A 23,977-nucleotide genomic window follows, 5' to 3' on the forward strand; every position below is an offset into this window, starting at 1 on the left:
TTATAAATATCTTTGGTAGCATTTATTGTCTCATAGATAAGATATTGTCTTATAGATAGATAAGATGCCAGTACATTTATACTGACTATTATAGTATGTAGTTTGGAATTTCAACATGTACGGTTTTTAGTGCTATGAAAAAATCACAAACTCTATGATATGTCTTTGTAATATTTAAATTCTCCCATAAATTGTAATTTTCCCTAAATGAGAGGCATATAATGGGCGATGGTTTTTGGGCCCAATATTTGTCATACGTATTTAATTTCGAAATGTTTCTAATTATTGTTGATTTTCTGTAGTAGGAGTAGGAATAGAATATAGAATATTGTTACTACGAGTATATTGTTTTATTCTATCATTGAAGCTCGTTTAGGAAAAAATACGTTCACTTATACCTTATCAATATGGATTCAGAAACTTTGTTAATTAATATTTTTATATTGCAATCATAGCGATAAACGCTTAGTCATACTCTTCCGCTCGAACACTAGTAATTAATATACTTTTGAATAGTTATTTTTGAAAAAAATACATTTTCACAATAATATAGTGCTGGGATTGTTATTTTCGAATATCTCATATTCAATTGCTTTTTATTTAATAAATAAATGGATTGCTTTATATCCAATTTCAAAACGATTATTATTTTCAAATATTGTTTCAACACATCACAAGGAAATCCCAAACCAGGTTCAAATAAGAAATATCACAAAATCAGCTACTACCAACAATTATTTATAATTAGGTATGTACATTACCAATATTTGATTGCTTACTAAGGTTTTATTTTCTGGTATCACTATAGACAGAGTAAAAATAATTTCATTTATACAGTAGGTGGGTTAGAATTTAAAAATCTATTATTTAAATTCACCCAAACTGATATATTCCTCTTATAAAAGTGTGTAATCATTAAAGGATGACTCTATAATTATAATTTACGAAGTGCTATGTTCAAAACAAATCGGTGATTAAGGTAAACTGCTGAATAAATATTTCAAACATGATAATTCAATTTAGAACTTATAAGATGTCAGATGTTGAGAAATTGTTTACATATATTGGTTGTAATATTTAAATTAAAATAGAATTGAAGTAAACGTAAGGTAGCTGCGATTTCATAAAATGATTGGTACTATACAGAAAATACATTTCAATATTGAATTTTTTATATGCAATATAGATAGATATAAAATAAATTCAATAATCCCAACAATATTTAGCTATTCCCAAAGTAATTGGGTTAAAAGAAAGTAAATGTAGGAAAAACAAATATGGAAGAAAAAACAAATATTGATTGATAAACTGGTATCAAAATTAATACATTGCGTACTCCTACCATTACCCCAACAATCACAATTAAACTGTCTGACTCACGTTTCGATAACCAAAGGCCAGAGGTAAGTCCTCCTTTAGTTTCTGAAGACGATGCGTGTGAGACAGAGTAATTGTGTTGGTTTTTTATGTAGTAGTGAATCAGTGTTCAGTACAAATATCACGAACGGTTCCGGAAATCTCAAATTGGTTCCAACATTTTGTAAGACTTAGATGGTGCATTTTTGGCTAGATAGATAGGTTGAAGAGGACCTATGCCAACAGAGATCCTCAAATGTGTGATTTTTCTCTAATGTTGTACCAATTGATGAAACTATCGATGGAACACTCTATATACATTATTATTGTCCATAAAAAATCACGATCAGAACAGAAATAGCTGAAAATTGATGCACATATCGGAAAAGATTTGATTAAAACAATTACTCTTAACAAGAGCAGATTTTGGTGATTGTTAAATCAAAAACCGGCAAAAAACGACTAGGCAGTTGCATAAGATGCAATAGTTTAATGAAATTATAGAATATATCCATCTTTTGGCTATTGGAAAAATAAAAAAAAAATTAATGCAGAAGGGACTGAAAAACTTTTCATACTTTTTTTTTCTACCTTACGTCTCGTATTCTTTTCTGTCTCCTGTTAAACTTTTCATTCCAATTACGTCTTTTTCTAGTTTTTTTCTAATTCATCACTACTGTTTCTATTTTCTTTGGTACTTAGATTTTCTGCATTTTCGTCATTATTTGCTTTCTTCCAACATATATCAACACTTATATCACATCTATTCCTTCCTGTCTTCTGCTCAACTTCTTATTCCAATTAGGATTTTTCTTTCTTATCCCCTATCTCCGCTATTTAGTCTATCCCCCTTTTTGTTTTTCTTCTTTATAAAATTTCACTATTTCACTGTTTGCTTTGTTATTTTTCCATGCTTCATTACTATTGTTTTGTGCTCAGATCTTTTCCTTTGATCAATGCTTACATTACTTCTATTCCTTTATATCCTATTTAATCTTTTGAGTTTAATTCTTTTGTTTCCACTATAGCCATTTCTACTATTTCCCATATCTAGTATTATTCTGTTTCTAAATATTTTTGTTTTACTTACTCCAGTGGATTCTAGTAGATTTTTATTTGCTTCTTTGATTCTTGTATTTTTGTTTGTTATTTTTTCTATTTTATTATTCAATTTATAATATTCGTTTGCATTTTCCTCTTATATTATCTCTCCATAATTTTTGCAATATTGACTCCTAGATTTTTATTTTTGGTAGGGGCAATTGATTACAAACAGTGAAAGTTAACTTGCGAAATGTGACTATACTTACATAAAATTGCAGAGAGCCGATATTGAATTATATTTTAAAATTTAAAACATCTACATTGGTTGTGCTGGGAAGAAATATCCAAAAGAGTAGAAACGAACTGCAAAAAAGCAAAAGGCGATAAAATAATTAATAAAAACAAGTTATATCAACGGTATAACTCCATAATAGTCCAGTGCAGTTGACGAAATCGCAGAACGTAGCTTACGTATGTTACAAAGCGAATCATGTGAACCTTTTGAGTGGGTGCTGAAAGTCTTCAACTGAGTTAAATCTTATACATTTAATGTAGATTTCACTCTAAGAACCGGCGGATAAGAAGAATGGACCAACAGTGAGATTCTGAACTTAACTAGACACCTCTTAACAATGTAAAAGGGACCCTAATTTGACACTTTTCTTTCATCATTCTTCATTATCTTCATTAATGGTTATAGTTTCAACTGTCGTACGAGTACTATTTTCATTTCTGAGGTGGAAGGGTGACACGGACAGGAATTATGATCATGTTCTCGTAAAACTTGCTCAAAGCACTCAAAATATATTCCACGTCATAAATATTTAGTGCTATACACTTATCTATCTCGTGTATTATAATATAGTAGTTTTAATATCCATTTATAACAACTTTATTATAATTTATCAATGATTGATCTACTGAAGCATCAAATTTTCAACAAATATAGATATCGATTACTTAGAAAAGGTTTAATCCCATTTTTGATATAGGTATTTGAATAATAAGTTATTTTTACAATTATTCATGATCTTAAACGCCTCTTTGATTTCATAAAGGTCCCAAAAGTTTCGTAATAGCCAAGTAAAACATGACTGTTTGACATAATAGCCTTAGTTGTAGATTTAAGATTTTAACACGTGAGGTCGTTAAAATGAGTGATACATTGTATCTCTCGTATGATGTACTCGCTTATATTGCTGACATAAAAAAACTACCTATACATTTACCTTATTACTTTGTTGATCATTAAACGCTTAATCGATGCTTAACAACAAAAAGTTCTCATAGTAGGTAATCCCAACGGATCTATACTGTATAAAAAATATGAAAATTTTTCTTGGCTCAAATGTTGAATAGATAGAATTTGAATAACTAAACTATAAATATTCGTTATTGATTTGTTTTTCACCGTACAAAAATTAAACCAAATTACAAATCGATAGTGAATGAATATTCAGTATCATTCTTACAAAAAGTCGTTCACCTCTCGGATTTACCATAACCTGGTTATTAATTTATGGGATTGCTAATGGCTTCAATTTGGAATTAACTGAACAACATATCAAAAATAATATCGATTAAATTTCATACGAACCAATAGATTTAGATCTATATAATACAAAAATTGTTTCTACCTTTGTCTGTTAAACATTGAAAGTATGTACTCAAAATAAGTTTTATCTGAAAGGCAATAATCAAGGATTGTTCAAAACAATTCATTCGTGGAGTCGATTTTCAACTTGTCCGTCAAACATTCTTCAAAAACATTGATTGAAAAAAATTTTTTGAAAGTAAATTGATTATAGTGGTTGGAGCTCTAGCTTTCTGAAAAAGGGGTCTCTTGCCGAAATAATTTGGGAACCCTGGTGTATATTTATATGCATTTAGATCTGGTCAATTCATGTCAATATAAATGATAAATAGGTTTTATATAAATGATCATTTGAAAATTCTGTTTTAGTGTCATCTTCTGCTAAAATGCTAACTGCAAATGGTGATAAAACAACCATCGATATAGAGCAGAGAAATTTAGATAATACTAAAAACAAAAAAAATGATGCTTCCGTCCAAACCTTACATCTTGTACCTTACCGACTGCGATTTGTACCAGGAACAGAATGTGATGTAAAACTGAGTCCTTCCGAAACAAATTGTGCTCTTAAATTGACATGCTGTTGTCGAATGTTCAGTCAATGGATTTTATCTCAAGTGGGATTAAGTATAATTGTTTTTACGTGGGCTTTACTTGGAGCTTATGCGTTTTATAAAACAGAAGGTATGTATGTAAATGTATGAATAGCATATTTTATAAATAGCAAATATTGGACAGTATTTGATACTCTCTTTGAAAATCATATAACATTTTGTTTCATATTGTACCACACTGCTTCGTTACTTTGTCAATTTCACTCTGGGAAATAATACATTACATATAAAGGCCTAGGGCGACATAATTTGAGAGGTGGCAAAATTTTTGGGATGCCACAATTTTGGAAAAGAAAGAAGGAAAGACATGGCCTACCATTTCGAAGAAATTCAAATGGAAGATCCTCATAATGAATATTTTTATAGATTTGATCCATTTTTTTTCTTCTTCTTCTTCTCCTGCCGTCTTCACATTGAAGATAAGCGACCAGTGTTTTTAAATGCGTTTCTGCCCCTCGCAACATTAAACAATTCTCCAACGCTGATATTTATCCATTCGCCAAGATTTCTTCTTCCTGCCGATGCCTTTCTTTCCCTATACTCTGCCCTGCATTATGTTCTGTAGCAGTAGTTATTTATCTTTGTGTAAGATGTGTCCTATGTAAGATTTTTTTTTATCTTAGTTTTATCTGAACATATTAAATTGTATGCGCATCCTGAGGGTGGAAATATAAAGTATTTTGGTATAATTGTAGATTATATGCCTGATATAGCACATGTCAGCTTACTATGATTATAGGATATGTACGTGAAAACGGTGGAATTGAAAGGTTTCTAGATTTTCTACCAAATATCGGCTATAATCCTAAAAATATTGAGGCTTCTTTGTTAAAATCTGTAGAAAATAAGCGCATGATAGGGCGAGAAATATATCAGGTATATATTCAGGTACTGGTAGGATTATGTGCAGGTGAATCGGTAACAGAAGCAGTCAACTTCTTTTCTACTTTACAAAAACTATACAAATTCTTTATTATATCTACACATTGTTGAGAGATTTCGGTGCAACGTACAAATTTGAGAGTTAAAAGTATTCCTCGACATAATGCATTAGAAAACGAGTAGTCTGCTATAATTGATGCACTGGAATTCAATGACGAAAGCAGAAATGGGAAACCGACCACGCGATCTGAAGCTAATGAATTGCAGCGAAAACACAACATTTAGAAACAGAAATCATAGTTGTTGTTTGGAATATAACTTTAGATCGTTTTTATGATGTTAGTAAGAAGCTTCAGGAATCTCAAGCTGATTTATCAACCGTTGTACAAATCTCTGGCTTAATTTCTTCAAGACATGAGAGACAGACAATTTTCTGAATATGAAGAAAAAGCCAAGGCACTATTTGGACCGAAAAATTTATCCAGATGACTCACGAGTAAATGAAAATACATCTTTTTCTACAACTGCTGTGAAAAGTGACGTATTTCTCACAGCTAACTCAATTCCAAATCACATATTGCTTACACTATGAGAAATATTATTTCTCATGGCACTTTGCCTACATCACATATATTTATATGGACAATCAACAAAAATCGGCGAAAACTTAGTTGACTATTGTCAACTTTAAATATACATCTACACACAGGTCACTGCTTCAGACGTTCTTCGGCAAAAACACAACAAGAAGGGGACATATTAACCTTGAAGCGCCACGGAGAATGGTAATCCACGCCCGTGGAAAAAGTTGAACTTTTCCCAGTTTTTGTGCTATAGAGTGTAAAATTCGCCGGGGGTGAAAGTGCATATGAAAAACCTCACGAAAATTTTTCTTAATGATTTATCTGAAATAGATACAAACCAGTTCTAACGATTTGGAAGAGACGTTAGGCAATGAATGTATCTATTCATTTCCATCATCAACTCAGGCATTCCCTAGCAAAAACGGAAAATGTACGCTATCAAAAAGGGTGTTGAGTTGCACGGGGCCTAGGGCGGCAGCAAGCCAATAATGCTGGAATATCATTAAGTTACTCGTCCAAAAAGTCTCTAGATTCGAAGTTCAGTAGACCATCATCTGACCTTGTGTCATGAATTACTATTTTATTACATTAAAGTTTATTTTTTCTGACGAGTTTTTGGAATATAAAATCTCAGTGTTTGCTTCCTACCACTATACCTTTAGTTACATTCTTGGAAATCTTGAACTAGTTCTTTTCTTTCTCTTGAAGCGCATTTACACACAAACAAAAGGTTTGCTTATAAAAGATATTTTGTCAATGAAGGAGCGGTTGAATAGCAAAGCAGAATGATACATTAAAGTTATATTGTGTGTTTTGTTTTGTTTCTGCTGAATTATTAGGCAATAACCTACATAAATTATAAGTTTGTCGAAAAAGCTTACTAGATTGTTTTGAGTCGGTCTTTTCAGCGTCCCTTTTGTCATAATTTCCATTATTAAGTTGAACCACTTCAATGTAAGAAAGAACATAGACATTTTCCGATTCCAGTACCTAATTTTTCGCTCTTTTTCTGCTTGTCCAGTTCTAGGATGTAGGTACTTCCAAGAGATTTTATTTTTGCTTTGACTTCAACAATGTCAAAATAGACTAACTTCATTTCATCTCAAAGTTTCTTGAATTTCGCCCCACTTTTTCGGTGACATATCGAACTTTGAATAGCGAAACACAAAACGTAACAACTAGACTGGAACGCCTCCTGTGATTGACACGATTCCAGTGAGTCACACCAGCTCTAATTTTCGTTATAGGGGGGTGAGAGGGGTTGAAATTGGGCTGGCCTGAAACCTACTCATGAGGCCAGTCGACTGGAGCGAATTTTTCCCACTGGACGCCAGTAGAGTTCACACGAGGCTTGCTACTGGCATCGTGTAAATGCGTCTCTATGATCAACCCCACATCAATTGTTAAGTATTGCAATCGTCATTACATTGAATGTTGGTCCGAATGTTAAAGAATTAGTTTCGTTTTCTTTTTTGTCAGGATATTTTCCAAAGTTGATACTTGCATATAAGTAATTTATGATATTCCATAATTTCTTTTATAATAATCGCCGCTTGTTAATCATGTTTTGTATGTGAGGTTAATAGAGTGAACATATCATTCATCTTGGGACATTCTTTACATATCTTTTGATAACGTAATTTATGAAATTATATCCAAATATGATCTTAATCTGATATGGCAGGTATGTGCACACTTTATTAAATAATTTTTGAGTTGAAGGTTATATAAACGGAAATTATAAATTGGCTTCATAAAATTTATATAAATACAATTACGTAAAAATCATTACGAATACTTTACAAATTAAAAATTACAATAAGATCTCAATAGAGAGAGAAATATGTTTCTTACTAGTTTAATTACTAAAATAGGGCATAGAATTAATCATAATTACCCATAATTAGTTCATTAATTTGAAAAAAGGAAGAAAATAATTTGATAATAAAGAGACGTACAACTGTCTCTTCCTTTGCCTGTAAATAAATATAATCATGCAATAATGTCACAACAAAATTATTACTAGATGATGCAAAAGTATTGATTGAAGTTCTGTAAATGTTAATTTATACAAATTTTAAACTCTTTTGGTCATATCTCCTTCAGTAAACCTCTGCACCGAGTGTGTTGGCTAGAAATCAGAATGCTTTAAGACAGTTCATACAATATACTCGTATTTTTTTAATTGTACATTTATTATTGAAGCTACTAAAATAAATAAAGCTTTATAAATGTACAAATTAAAAATATGAACATCTTAGTAAAGACTGGCAACTTTTCAATTGAAAATACCTCCTCGAATTATCCAATTAAACAGTATATGCGTCTTTACGCTATAAAAGGCAGGTCAATAAAAGTGTCCTTAATTTGAAATTTGTTTATAGTTGAGACGCAAACCGGAAAATCAATTTCGTAGCGTTTCAAGTAATAACGTTGATGTAATGTTTGTATTAACGACCAGCATAGAATACTGAGCATTAGAATAATGAAATATACCACTGTTGAAAAAAAAGTATGAGTGAAATAGACCGTGATTAAACGAAAAAATGAATTTAGTTTTCGGTTGCATAAATAATTTTTATGAACAAGACAATTTACGGGGACAATTTATATGCCATATTTTGAACATCTTCCATAAATACATATTTTGCTTTGCTTTTATTGCTTACAGAAGCTTGAAGTTTTTGTTTCAAACAATACTTTAACAATCAACTAGAATCAAATAATCTAGTTCCATATCCATGTCCATATGACAAAAAATTTCGAATTTTTGGACAGCTTTTCGAAAACTTTGATCCTTAGTTAGGTAGATCATCTATTAACTGATGGAGGATCCTAACTAATAACGGCATGTTTCGTTTTCAGTGGAAATTTTAAATGTAAAACTGAATCTACACAAACTTTTCACCAAGATGGAATTGCTGGAATCTTTAGTAATATCCATACTGAACAGACTGTTTACTACACTGCTTGATGCTCATTTCGATAATCAAGTTATCGTCTTCAGAGACTGAAAGTGAACTGTTCACCTATTATTGTGAGTGTTGGTGTAGTGGTAGAGTTAACAGTGTGTTCAGTAACTTTTTATTTTTATTATTTTAGTTCGTGTTAAAGTTTAACTTTTCCAGTTTTCTGTGCTTATAGTCTTTAATTCAGTTTTTTAATAGATTTTATAATTGAACATCTACCAACGCACATGTGTATTTTACAACGAATTTCTACACCAAACGATATACTAGTCTAGGAACGATCCAATCATATGCCTGTGACTCAATTATTTCGTTTAGTTTCCGAACCTAATCGGATCATGATTAGGTTATGTTCGTGACGTTACCACGTCTTCTATTTGCTTTTTTTATACTTTGTCTGCTTCATATCGAAAATCACGAAAAAGATTTTAACATGTTATATATTTATTTTTAACATTTTTAGTATAATTTAGTTAATTTCTTTAAAATAACAGATGAAAATATATAGTTTATTCACATCCAAAGTTTAACAACTATATATCAATAAACTATTTTAAATTGTTTTGCACTTTGGTTTTCTTGAGTAAAGTAATGTTGATTATTTTTCATAACCTCGACTTTTCTTTGATCATGTCTGAAATTTAGGTTAATTTTGGATCTAATTTTAATTATAAACAGAGCTATTATACAGGCTGAAAAGTCTATAAATACAACAAGGAACATAAGGAAAAGTGCGAAAATAAAAAATCGAACTGAAACATGAAGCAAACAAAATAATTAGGACATACAGTTACATTAAAACATGCACATTTCTTTATTCGGTGAATATTGTCTAATTTCTTGCATTAAGTTGCTGTTTATAATTCCTATTTCTCTATACGGTTCAATAATAATAAAAAAAATTGGAATTCATAATAGAAACTAATTTTATTATTAACATTATTATACTTTTTCGTGTTTGAACCAATTTTCTAAGCATCTTTTTCACTTTGACTGAGGTAGCTCCAAAATATGGGTCTTAAATGCAAAAATGGTGTTGAAAATTGTTGACCACTCAGTTTTTAAATTAGAGCTGTATTAAGAATGGCCCATGAACTCGATTTTTTGGCTGATAGAAAATACAATTGTTTGAGCAACACTGTGAAAGTTTGTCATAGTGAATGATTCGCCACTTGCGTACAAATGGTTGTGTTGAGTTTATTTGACCATCGTAAGTTCCTTCATTATCACTGTTACCGCAAGTAATTCCAAACAAATGAATACTTGCTTCGCTTTGCTGCTTCTATAAATATTTTTGTTGGTCTTGCCTTGAAAGATCCATTTAATTGATAGCTGATATGCATATTATTACTTATCTAAACAAATTTAATCATAGCCTGTAATGCATCTTCAATACACTATTCAACGCGTGTCTTCTTTTGAGATTTGGCAAGTTATGCGGGATCAAATAAGAGCAAATTTACAGTAAAATTATCATGTAGTATCTTGCTGATGCTAGTTATACTATTACCCTCATTAATCTCATGGTATGTCACCGATATTTTCAGATACAATGACAGATTTTGGACAGAAACCTCAGTAACAATCAGACCAAGACCAAAAATATAACCCTTATATGAAGTTATATTGTGTAAATTCTGTTTTATTCATTCGGTTAATATTACAATGATGTTTGTTTAAGGTCCACGGGAGTTAGCGCAAGCCGGAATATTGGCGAAAATTCAAAAAGATCTTTCCGTAGAATTAGCCACAGAATTGAAGAAAAATGAAGATCAGCCAGAGTTGTGGTCGAGCTTAATACATACGTATTTTGAAAAACACGAAAAAGTTTTCCTCGAAGCTGTCGGGGCAGGTTTTGGTGAAGGAGGAGGAGGAAATATATGGACGTATCCCGGCTGTGTTCTATTTGCTGTATCTTTACTCACAACGTTAGGTATATAATCATTATTTTGTTACATAATATTTCAAGTGTCATTTAGCCGTTGATATTTTTTTAATATTTTTATATAAATAAACAATCCAAATTGTGATGAACTATTAATACTCGCAATAAAAGCAGAATAATAAATTGGGAACCTCAACAATTACTTTTCTTTATTATGATTATATTAAATCTTACGCACAAGAATTTTCACGAGTCTCAATATTAATCTATTATTAATAACAGGGTTGTCTGCAAAGTCTCCGACCTTTTAACCTTTCGAAATAATTGCAATCTTGCTCTTAAAAATAGGCTTTGAAGTGTGCTTGAATTTTTCTTTCAATGAACATCTCTCTCTTCCCAGTGAAAAAAACTTTGAAGTAAGGGAGCAGAAAAAAGCCGCTGGTGTAATCGGTGAGCGGTAACCAATCCTTCCTTAACAATGATGCGTAATACCCTCTAGTTATAGTTTCACTTCTTTCAAGATATGAATATGTCGATGAATACAATCTCACAAATATCTCAAAAAACTTCCACCAGCATTTTTACCTTTTTCGGAACAGGTTCCCCCTTTACAATCTTTGGAGTATGTAATGGCGTATGCAGGTTTCATTTAGTTATGTATCGATGTAAAAAATCCGAATTATTTCATTAAACCGTGTCAATAAGACCTGGGAAATGTTCATTCGAATGCACTTTTGGTCCAAAGTGCGGAATTCAACAAGCGATTAGATTAAGCTTATGCATAATTCTTCAGTCAGTATATGCAGATGCGTTCTTTTCATATACTCTTTAAATCCAGTTCCCCAAAACTTTAGATTCGTAATTGATGATGCAGTTTCCATACTCCTCTTTCATTTGCAAACGCAAGTTGCCTTGCAAATAAAAATAAGAAAATAAGCATCCAAAATGGTTGAAAATTTAGTGAAAATCTCTCTCAATGCATGCGTAACTATATTCACCAACTTATATTGCTGACAGCTTCCAGTTGATGTCGGAAACTTTTAGTGCATCTCTCGTATATCAGTACTTCTAAGCTTATGTATCCGAAAGAGGTGAACAAAACGATTAATAGTAACCATGTAAGAGAAGTTTGATTCTTGTTATTCGCAACGAAGTTACTATATAAGTGACCAACAGCTCAAATAGTTGATTTCCAGGTTTTGGTGCTCCAGTGCCACGAACGCCACTAGGAAGAGGAGTTGCAGTTTTGTTTGCAGCTATTGGCATTCCTCTCCACTTCCTTTTAATTCTAAACATGGGTAATTTGGGTTCCATTAGGCTCCAGCAATTAGCATATCGTAACTGCCTAACAGAAGTTCCTTCAACTCCAAAACCTAAGTGGTTAAAGTTCTTCCCTCTCCTATCCGTTGTCTGTTATTACATACTAGGTAAGTGTTCGTTCCGGATATTCCTCTATAGTTATAGTGAAATTTACATGACACAAATTAAGTCTTAAATTTAATTCATATCCAACAATTATTTTTTTTAAAACCATAAAAAATGTTTCCTAATATTCAGGTGTTTGATAATAATTTGATTAATACGACTGAGCTTGTCCGATGCAAAAGGGCTAAAATCTACAATTCATACCTGATGTGTTGGTCAAGTTGAGCACAATCATATTTTCTCTTAGCAAAGCACAATTATATAAATTGAATTACTACGGTTTAATAAAAGTTTTGTTTCACACTCAATTTACTCTGTATCGATGAAATTTTACAAAGAATATTCAACCAACTTCAAATTCATTTGTAGTCAATTTATATAAAATTTCGTACAATACAGTAGTCCTCGAAACAATTGACCATTTTTCAGTAATTAATTAAACTGCTAAATTGAAGGCCCTTTCGGAAATTAAATTCTTTTATAATATTTTAAAGACTGATGAAAATTTGAAGTTTAGACTTCTTTTAGTCTTACTATTATTTGAAATTGTTTTTAACAATATATGTAATAATTTTTTTTAGGTGTGATTTTGTTTGGTGTTGTTAGGCAACGACAACCAATAGACTGTCTGATGTTCCCCTTGGATTTCACCGCTGCAGGTGGTGTCGCAACTGTAGAGGGTAAAGTCAGAATATTTTACGCCCTCTACTTAGAACTGGCAATGACTTTAGCTGCTACTATAGTTTCCTTACTCCAAGCTTCTGCTAGTCGAGGAATTGTCGATATAGGTTTAAAATTAGGCTTACTCACCAATACTTGATGCTATTTACCCTTAAGTTTTGGTGTTTGGTGTTTTAAGTTCAAAAAGGAAATCGCACACATATCCAAGGATCAAAATACCTCGCTTGTTCGTTTTTGCACAAAAAATTTTATAGTCATATTTCAACAAGATATATCACAAGTTATAAGAAAAAAATTATTAAAGAACAATAAATATTGTCATTTTTATATTACTGTGCCTTATTAGTTGAGGCTACCAAGGTTTTCACCTCCGCTTTCCATAAACCTCCATCGACATTAATGAAATTTTCACAGCATCTAGGGAATACTTCAAGCAAAATCTACCCTACACTGATGTGTGCTTTTGCACTAGGGGTGAGTTCTTGGCATTTTAGTTATGCGCGATTGAAAACTTGAAATATTGTTGAGAAAAAAAGACTTTTTTAATTAATTTTTCATGAATAACTCAAATGCTTTTAATTTTATCAGAAAAAGTATGAGAACTAAAAATTGAGCTAATAAATAAACAAAGATATTGGTTTATTTAAATTTGCTTTAGGTATAATACAAACCAAGTTATGATTTATTGAAGGTTGAATATTTTTATCGAACGAAAAGTTCGTCGAATAACGGTAAAACGGTCAACTTTTCGAGGTAATTGCAAATAATCTTTTTCAAAGTACTTTTAAAAAGCTTTAAAATGGTAGTTAGTAGAACTCTCTAGCATAAAAACTAAGAAAGTTGTGGCCGGAATAAAATCGATTTATTCCACCCTTAACAATAGTGCCCAAATTGCAATAAAAATATAATCCACAGATGATTTACTTTATTTTCGTACTAATAATGATTTCTAGAAATTTGAACGATTTAGAATGCATGTGGGGGTGATTTATAAGGGATAAAATACATCAAGTAGGGTTGAAAAATTATAAATACTATATTAAAGCATCAAACAAGTTATATCCAAACCTTAAAAATATTTTTCTACTCATAAAATATAAATAAGGGGATAGTTTTCATCTCTAAGAGTAATGAACACATAGCGGATTAAGCTAGATTTTGAAGATATGGGTAACTCGAACTTAATTCCAAATTTTCATGTACATTAAAGTAGGTTCATGGAAATCGCAAGTGAATCGATGCAAGTTCATGGACATCGGAGGTAATACCTCATTTTCACCTTTGTAGTCTGGACTATATGAAGCAAAAAACAATTGAAACAACTGATACGTAAAATTTTGAAAAGTCAATATATCACTATTAACATCCAAGTTGTAATTACACTCACAGTTACACCTTCTGGAGCTTGGATCTTTCCTTAGGTCGCTACTTCAAATCTCAAGTTCTATGAACCAGATAATGTAATTGTACGTGTAGAACAAGTGTGTTCAGTATATTATTAATGAATCACAGAACTTTGGTAACATATATTACGTAACATTTAATATATAACAAAAACATTGCTAATGAGAAAGAAGTCAAAACCCGATATTTTTACAAAACTTATTTAAAAGGAAATTAAAAAAATTAATTTTTATTTTTCATTTCGGCTACTTCGACATCACTTTCTTCAATAAGATCTTCTGTATCTTGTTGCTTACCTCTAGTAGTTTTCGATTTATTTACCTCTTGTTTCCTATTGTTATTTAAATCAATATTAGTAGAATCTTTATCGGGTGTGTTCTTACCTTCTAAAACTGAACGAATGGCATCTAAAAGCGCCAATTTTTCGTTTGTCGCAAATGTTTTATTTCCTATAATTTTAAGAAGCAACAATCAATTTCAATACATTCCAAGATATCGTGTGTAATGATATATTTATCACTTGTTGAGAATAAAATTGGAATAAACTATTGTGTATTTTTATTTTTTTAATTCCTAACCAAAAATGGCCCTCTTTATTTTATTTAGTAGCCCTGGCTCTTCCTCAGAATGTTTTGCTTGGGTTTTCTGCTCAGAACCAGCTAATGGTATTTCATCATCTTTTATTCCTGTTAAATAAAAACTTTTTTTAGACTTTTCAAACAAACTTATTAAAAAGTAAAGTTCTCAATTCTCATATTTATCCAAAAAATAGCTTCCATGATAAAAAATGTTTGTTGGTTAAAAATAGCATTTGCATCAAACCCAAACCAAGCATTCATTTAACTTTTTAAGTAAGTTGTCGTTATATTATTGAAAAAGAATATGAACTTAAACATAGTAAAAATTCCACTCTACATTTTTCATATTATAAGAATGACCCAACAATAATATGGGACCCAAGGAGGATTGTGGAAGATACTTCAACCGCGTCTGATTTGTGAATCATGAGATACTTTACATCCTTCTGAGCAATTATGGGGATTTTAAGTCTAGGGAAACCCATCAGAATTGTAAAAACAGGATGATCAAAAATACTCTGGCAGGATCAAAGTAAGGTAAGTTAGTTACTTTTTGATTTGACCATAATTTAAGGATTGGAAGGGTTACTTACGACAAAAAAAGCTGCTTTGACATTCTCAAGCGCAATTGATTTTTTTTTCAATTTATTTTGAAAGATTATTAAGAGTAACTGAGAAAAAATTGTCAATTTCCTTTTAGTGGCAAAAATTGTTAATAAAGTAAAAATTTGATATGTATAACTTTAAATTAATTTGTTTTTAATACATTTCTATACAATTTTTCATCCTTTCATAACTCACATTTGGTTAAAAAAAATGAAAGAATTCACGAGAAAAGCTTTCCTTGGTACGGGGGCGACAGACCAGAATGTATACTGTAGTATCTAATAAAGATATATTTTCAAATATCTGGGTCAGAAAAAATCGCATTGCACGAGTGTAACTTTAACTTTTACCCCAAATTCAAGAAAATTTTTATTCTTCTTTAAACACACATCTGTCCCTAAAGGGGTAACCAGTAATTTAAATTTCCAATTTCAGAGCGTATTTTTGAGTGACTGAGGAAAACTTCTACTAATCACTTTCCATGTGGATGGCGCTATTATGAGCCTATGAACGAAGATAATTAATAAAATTGTTTATATATTCACTAAAAAATTTTGCACTAAAATCTAGAATTGTGTATGCGTCAGGCCCATCTTGTGAAAAGTTCTGTAACAGTTACAGTAACTTGAGCATTGGAATAAACCACTTATGTCCAAATGTATATATTCAAAACGACCAGAAGAAACAGAAAATATGAACAAAGCTGCATTGTGCCTAACGACTTTAAAACGTTGACACACATATGTCAATGTCAAAAGAATTTCTTATAATACTCAGTTATATTCAATCCATTTAATGGTGATTATACTTTATTTATTGATCTATATGAAAAAAAACAATTGACTTCAATTTAACTATATTTTTGGTTACAATGACCTCTCTAACATCTAGACTTTTTTCACATCTTTGATACAGAAGTCACCAACTACGTATTAGTACGCTTCCTCGCTTATGCCTCACCAATATTTTCAATTGCCAATTTAATCATTTATAGATAATAGAAAACGCGTTGAATATATTCCACATGGCTCCTTGTCAAAGCAAAAATATTATATATATATATATATATATATATATATATATATATATATATATATATATATATATATATATATATATATATATACCTTGGAACAAAAAGGGCCAATGTCCAAAATTTCAAGATTTGAGTTAAATGCACAATTGAATTCAGGATGCGACATATAGTTATTGTTAAAAGGACCAAAGTCCTCTTATTATATAATTGAAACTCAAATATTTTGTCACGGCCAAAGTTATTTACTGGAAATGCAAAAATGGCCAATTCCTCAAATTTAAATTGGGTTTCCTGTCATTTGACGAAAATAGACATTGGCCCTTTTTGTTTCAAGGTACAGATATATATATATATATATATATATATATATATATATATATATATATATATATATATATAATCACATATTTTTTAAATAAACATTTGTTGGCTTCAACCATCCAACACTCATAATTATCATCAAGTAATTGTTTTTGGTCATCAAAACGTGCATCAGACAGTATAATTATGAGTGTTCGGTTTGTATACTAGTACTAAACAGTGTTTTCAGTATAATATAAAATATTGAATAAATGTCACCAGTCAAGTATATTGAACAAGTTACACTTTTTTATCATGGTGCTAGTATTTTATATGATTCCAAGTTACACATTCATTAGATTACTGTTTCTCAAAGATAAGAATATTATTAACCCATCAAAGCCTAGTGTTGCAAAATAGCCACAGTAAATATATAATTTTGCAGCGCGAATTTCAAAAAAGCTTAGGTAAGTATTGGATACATGGCAGCATATATATTTACTTGGATATGTATAATGTCTTCTCTATTCAATGCAAGTTGCAGATAGTGGTCGGACAGCTGTGGCCGTGCCGATAAAAATGGACATACGGATCGAATAAGTACAAATTCTCTTTTCAACAAATATTCATATTTTTGTGATGTGGTTTTTAAGTGAACACAAATACATGTCTTCGATAAGAAGAATTTATTTATAATACTGATTTGTGTAACATCTGCATATGTTTATTTTGATGCCATACTGTAACTCTAGGCAAGCAAAATTTCGATGTGAAATAATATGCAAATTTCTCACATTTTTAGAGGAAGCTCCTCAAATTGCATATTCTAATGAACTACTAGTGGATTCAATATATATTGAACCATGTTCTCTCTTACTGATGAAGAATCGGGGGATGAAGATTACCAGAAATACCTGGCTTAACTTGGAGATTGCTGTAGTTTCTTGAAAAATACCACTGTATTAGAAACTACACGATATGTACAGCATATGTTTCAACTTTGAATATTTAAATGACATATATATTTATTTGCTTGAATGTAAATTAGTAGTTACAAAAACGTAAGAAGAGATAAAGCGACCACCATGATGCTCGAAAGCGGGATTTTGTATCTTGTCTGATCTCGTTTTTCATGATCAACGGCTTCCTATGACAAATAATTCAACGTTGTCGTTGTCAATAAAATGAATTCAAAAATGCAGGAATTCAACATATTTAAAAAATACTAAAACTTAACAATGTTGTTAAGCATTTTTTGGCAGCCATCAATTGTTAATATTTTTTATCGAAAAGAAGTTTTGTAAAAATAACATACATCATTTTGTGTTAATTGGAGTGTGTAGTACAATGTGGAAAAATAATACAGTGAAAAATTAATGCAAAACAGAGAATATTGTGGAAATAAAATGTTTTCAAGATCTAATATGTAATCTGTAACAAAGCTCACAGACACTCAGTCATAAAATGATGAAAAGAAAATTGCTTCATGGAAAATACATGCAGTGGCAAAACATATTATACTGAGGACCACTGATCCTAAGTTTTGAACTACATAATGTACGTCTCACATTGAAATGCTAATAACCAAAAAAATTGTTAAGCCTACCGTGGAACTCAACTCTTGCAAAAGAAAATCTCCTTTCGAGATTACTAAAGGAAAGGAACACAAAATTAAAAACCCACAAATTTAAGGGTACATGTAACTTTTGTGGAAAAGCTTAACTATAAAATGAATAAGGACAAATCGAACACAAACAATCCTAATCAAGAGAAAACACAGTCAAGTAATAAGTTTTCAAACATTGCAATAAGTTTCAATAAATCTATAAACATGGAAATAATTGGTCATCCTTATGCATATAATACTTGAAAGGCCTTAGCTCAACAATATAGAAGCTGAACTAGATTCTACTCTGGGTAAGAGTGCTCCTTCATCATCAATTTCATTATCAAAGCGGTACTAAATGATCGACTAAAAATGCACTAGCTAGCAGACATAGTGGCATTTCAAAAAGTGCTGTACATCGCATATTAACTAAAAATTTGGATATGAGAAAATTGTACGCAAGATGGGTGCCGCGTTTGCTCACAATAGAACAAAAACAGCGTCGCCAATATGTTTTCATCGAGTTGGAAAACTTGAAAAAAGATTATCTTCAGAAATGAAATGATGATGAAAAAAAAATCTCTTTGATAGGTTGGAAACTCTTAAGTTTGTCACACTGAATATTTGTTCATTCATACCAATTTTAAAATTCAACAATACAAGAAGGTATTCAAAAATTATAATGGGATCTCTTGTTAATATTAAAAAATATTAAATTTGTGTTTTTGTGCATGTATTTTAATCATTGATCTTAAACAGTTTGTTAAATTATTGAACACCCTCTTTGTTATGGTTAAATTTTTTTGAAGATACCTTGTATACCATAATTATAGTTCCATTGTACAGGTCCCATACACATGCAATTTTTCAACATTTGTTATAAAATGTGTTTTATTTTGAAGAAAATTAATTATTATTTTAGTTAGATGAGGAGGCTCACTTTTATACATTTATTCCAGGCATCATGCATTATTTCTTGAATCATCTTCTGATTCAAACCACTATAACTTCCTAAAGGGATATTCACTATGTGCTTCAGACTGATATTCTCAAAGCATTAGTGCATGATAGATGGATGTAATGAGATGAAACATGGTCTTATGTTTTGGCTCTGATAGTATTTCTAAAAATTATCCCAATCGTTTTTTGCCTTTTCTCATCTTGTCCACTAATTGATTGATGTGGTTCTACCATGAATGAAACTTGGGCCCATCACTTCACAGCCAAAACAAAAGAACAATCAAAATAATGGACTGAAAAGGAAGAACAAATAAATCAAGCAAAAACAGCCACATTTGGCTAAGAAGGAAGTGTTATTTCATCTAGACAATGCGCCAACTCACACATCTGTTATTGTAATGGCCAAAATTATTAGATTAAATTTTGAATTGCACCTCATGCACCCTATTGATGATGAAGAGATGATGTCAGCAGTTAGTGACTATTTTGAGTAGCTTGATGATTCTTATTATAAAAAGGGTATCGAACTTATTGGACATACCTGTGAAAAGTGTATAGGGCTAAAAGGAGATTTTGTTGAAAAATAAATATATTTTTTTCCAAAATTTTTGAGATTCCTTTGCTGGGCCAGGTACTTCTGAGATCATCCTCGTATTTATAATTTTTTTTGTTAATATACTATAATTCAACTCTAATTATACATTCTGAGGTTTGGAAAGTATTTCTATATAATTATTAATTTCAGATATAATTTCACATTCCTACATATTGTTTGATCAATTAATGTAATCATTTGTACAAAACTTTCCAATAGATAATTGTTACACACTTTTTGTTAACTATAAGCTGAAGTAATAAACGAAATTGTTTATGTAATATCTTGAATTCACTATTTTCCATATTAAAAAAAACAATTCAAAAAGTAATTGTAAAATTAAAGATGGGATGAGAAAGGCCCTAATTGTATTTTAAGAAATTATTTTGTTTGCCTGTTCGCATATTTTACTCACATAGATATTAAACAATTTTTCTTCAGTATTGGTTGACATAGTTCTAGAGTAAAAGGTTTCATTAAATGCAGATAAAACTAACTATGCATACAATGTAAATATTAATTTATATCAATCTAATTGGAAGAAACAGTAATCTTAAAATGTAATTAACTAATAAGCTTTATCAGTTTCATATTCTTCTTCTTTTCTTATATAGAAGTAGCTTAAAAATGTAAACAATTTTATTTAATAAATATCATGTTTTAAAATCTTACCGTTCTTCTTAAGCGTAACTCCCAATATCTGACCAGGAGTATCCTCTTCTAATTCAGCATATGCCATTAATAATGCTTTCTGCTTGTCACCTAAACGTTTTGGAGTTTTAATTTTAAAAGTAACATAATGATCCCCATGACCATATCCGCTTACTTTCTTCATACCCTTTCCACTTAGACGAATTTTAGTGTGTGATGATGTTCCCGGCATCACCTTGAAAATTTCGTTACCCATTTTTATTCCAACATTAAAAATTGAAATTGATGATATAAATTTAAAATAAATTGTGATTGTTGAGATGATTATAACTCACTTGGATAGTATGATCCTCGTACAATCCTTGTATCCTAATAGTACCTCCTAAAATAGCTTGGGCTACTGATATTTCTGCCTCTGTGTGAACATCAGAACCGTCTCTTTTGAAATAATCGGACTTATCTACTCTAAATGTCACAAATAATTCCTTATTTCCTACAGACATTCTCACTGTTTGTCCATCTTCGATACCTGAAGAATTTTAATTTTATTATTCCTGCTTTAGTTAAGGTATTACTACAGTTACTACAAGTGTCAAATGTGTGTGGTATTTATAATTGGCAACGCCGCGTAAAGGAAAAGAGATAGAATATAAAGAATAATTTTTAATTATTCAAAATTAAAGACAAATATATTTTAAAAAATTATGTTTTTATGTTTGACCATATAGTTTGTAACTCATTGCATTCTTTTATTATTATATTATTATATTCATAAAAAGTATATTGTATGTTATTTGAAGTAAAAAGTAAATATAACACTTAAATCCCCACATACCATGTTCAGTACACATTCAAATTTCGCGCGTGTTGTATTCTCGTCCGCAGCGTTGCCATATATAAGTAACAGTAAATTTTTCTCAATTATTCACTAATTATTTTTGTCACAAGCTCTGAAATCAAATTTCAAGTAACCAAAATGTCAGGAAATTGTTTATCTTTGCATTTATACTACTTTTATTGAAATCTGAATCTAAATAATAACAATACAGATCATAACACCCCATTCAATATCTATTGCTTCATATATTGTAATTCACCAATTGAGTAATTAATTTAATTGATATTTATGTTTTCTGTCAGGTGTAAAACGAATATATATTTGAAACTAATACAAACCTGCTGGTACTGGAATGCTGACTTTTCTTCTTTGTACGGTAGATCCTTTCCCCTCACATTCTGTACATTTATGTTTAATGTACATTCTTGAACCTTGACAATATCTACAAGTTGATCTCATTACAAACGGACCGGTGGTGATGCTTTCCATTCCAGTACCATTACAAAATTGGCATTTTGTAGCTTGCGTACCTGGTTCACATCTGGATCCTCTACATTTCGGGCAATTATCTACTACATTTATGTTTACATCTTTGTTAGTACCTCTAGCTGCTTGTGCAAACGATATTCTTAAAATAATCTAAAAGTACAATATAGGTATAAATAACAAGAAAAAATTATTTGCTTCACTAAGTATAATAAATAAGGTTTTATAAAGTTAGAAATCGATCTAAAGTGAAATAATTAAAACTCATTTCCAATCTGCCAGTGTAAATGCCAATAGAGCAATAAATTATAAGGAACTTAATTGCTCCTCAGTATTTCCACTCCGCTTTACCAGAGAATAGTGGGAATGTATGAGTGAGGTTTTGACTTTCACTCATTTTAATTGAGCATTTCCATTTACTGCATAAGATAACACATTTTAATTTTGAAGAATGTATGCGTATAAATATGAGAATGCATATTATTAAAATGGTATTATGAAGGGGCACTCTTATTATTAATTGTGCTATTAATTGATAGGTTCTAATTTGTTTTGAGGTCCTAATTATAAGGATGATGAAATATTAAAAATTTCTCAAAATAAAAATTGGTCAAGCAACCCTCATTGGATCACTTCAGATGGATTGACCCTATATTATATTAAAATATAATCATTATACAACCATTTTTAAAATTAAACGTGGTATAAATAGCAAACTACTCACTTTTTAGATATATTTTATAAAGTAATTCATAGAAACAAGATAAATCAGTTCCAAATGAACTAATTGTATGTTTCTAATGTAAGACCAATTGCCACTTACTTCTTGAGCTTCTCCAAATCCATAATTTGATTCAGCAAAATCGTCAAAGGGTGAGGATCCTTTACCAAAAGCATCACCAAATATTTTCCTGAATAATTCTTCTGGATCTACAGTTGACTGATATTGCCATTGTTGACTGAACCCTTGAGGTCCAGAGGCTCTGCCTCCGGCACCTCCCATACCACCCATTTGTTCAGCTGTAGAGCCCCAGGTGTCAAATTGTTTACGTTTAGTTTCATCTCCTAAAATCTATAATGATATTGTCTGAATAGATTCTTATTACAGTCAAATTTCTAAAAAATCGAGTAAAAGAAATCTATTGAAATTAAACATAAAAATACTTACTTCATAGGCTTCAGAAACTTCTTGGAATTTTTTTGAGGCTTCAGGATCATTTTTGTTCACATCAGGATGATATTTTTTGGCAAGTTTGTAATAAGCTTTTTTAATATCGGCAGTAGATGCGTTTCTACCAACACCCAAAACTTCATAATAATCTTTTCTTGCTGCTCTGAATATTGACGTTGAATGAAACTTCCTTTTTTGGGGAAATTGTGAAAATGAAGAATCTGAAAAGTGTATTTCGGTAGAAAATTGAATTTACTTTTTAATAAAAAGTTATGTTAAATCTTAAATGTGGTTAACCAGTATTGCACTTACTTAGAATCAAATTACTGTAATTCAAGGATCTGGAGACTATTGAATTATTGCACTGAAAACACTGATATAAAAGCCTTCTTGAGATTTTGTTAATATTCTGTGAATTTGGACAAACTAATATATATTTTGAACTAAAAATTCCAAATAGACTTCTTGCACTAGCCATTTTCAAATGACAGAGAATTACATTTTTACTTTGAAAATCACTGCTGCCAATACAAAAGGTAAAAAACTAGAAGGAGCGCGCTCCATATATCATGAATTTGTAAACAGGGATTGTTTGTCTATATACGAGTTTTGAGCTATGAGTAGGGTACTTATTATATTATTGATTATATATTTCAAACTTATTTCCAATCTTATCTTTTAAATGGGAGAAAAATAGAAATCACAGATCTTT

At 30.7% G+C, this 23,977-nt stretch overlaps 2 protein-coding genes across 5 annotated transcripts in view; one reads left to right on the plus strand and one right to left on the minus strand.

The window, feature by feature from the left end:
- LOC130447247 (uncharacterized) overlaps positions 1-14,986 on the plus strand; it is a 33,079-nt gene extending 18,093 nt beyond the window's left edge. The window contains exons 5-8 of the mRNA XM_056783958.1: positions 4,364-4,678; positions 10,725-10,976; positions 12,125-12,355; positions 12,935-14,986. Coding sequence (XP_056639936.1) covers positions 4,364-4,678; positions 10,725-10,976; positions 12,125-12,355; positions 12,935-13,173 — 1,037 coding nt within the window. The 3' untranslated portion in view covers positions 13,174-14,986. The remainder of the gene's footprint in view (positions 1-4,363; positions 4,679-10,724; positions 10,977-12,124; positions 12,356-12,934) is intronic.
- On the minus strand, positions 14,358-23,788 carry LOC130447246 (protein tumorous imaginal discs, mitochondrial-like). Of its 4 annotated transcripts, none has more exons than XM_056783957.1 (8): positions 23,578-23,770; positions 23,263-23,486; positions 22,918-23,166; positions 21,947-22,247; positions 21,106-21,299; positions 20,792-21,005; positions 14,822-14,887; positions 14,551-14,769 (listed from the first exon to the last, which is right to left on the minus strand). In XM_056783957.1, the coding sequence occupies exons 1-8, from the start codon at positions 23,741-23,743 to the stop codon at positions 14,756-14,758; spliced, it is 1,428 nt and encodes a 475-aa protein (XP_056639935.1). In that variant the 5' UTR covers positions 23,744-23,770; the 3' UTR covers positions 14,551-14,755. The 4 variants fall into 4 exon arrangements, 3 of the variants coding, with proteins under 3 accessions (XP_056639933.1, XP_056639934.1, XP_056639935.1); XR_008910227.1 differs by having other exon boundaries at positions 14,697-14,769; positions 14,822-15,124; XM_056783955.1 differs by having other exon boundaries at positions 14,358-14,887; positions 23,578-23,788.
- Positions 23,789-23,977: the final 189 nt, after the last annotated feature.

The sequence above is a fragment of the Diorhabda sublineata genome, chromosome 8 (assembly GCF_026230105.1).
Source record: "Diorhabda sublineata isolate icDioSubl1.1 chromosome 8, icDioSubl1.1, whole genome shotgun sequence".
Taxonomy (NCBI): Eukaryota; Metazoa; Arthropoda; class Insecta; order Coleoptera; family Chrysomelidae; genus Diorhabda; species Diorhabda sublineata.

Bases quoted from the DNA above. Each gene is read 5' to 3' on its own strand.
- LOC130447246 (XM_056783955.1), bottom strand. From the start codon at position 23,743: ATGGCTAGTGCAAGAAGTCTATTTGGAATTTTTAGTTCAAAATATATA. The intron at 21,006-21,105 runs GTGAGTTATAAT...GAAATTTTCAAG, and splicing joins ACGAGGATCATACTATCCAA to GTGATGCCGGGAACATCATC. The intron at 14,888-20,791 runs GTAAGATTTTAA...TTAAAATTATAG, and splicing joins AGTTACGCTTAAGAAGAACG to GAAATAAAACATTTGCGACA.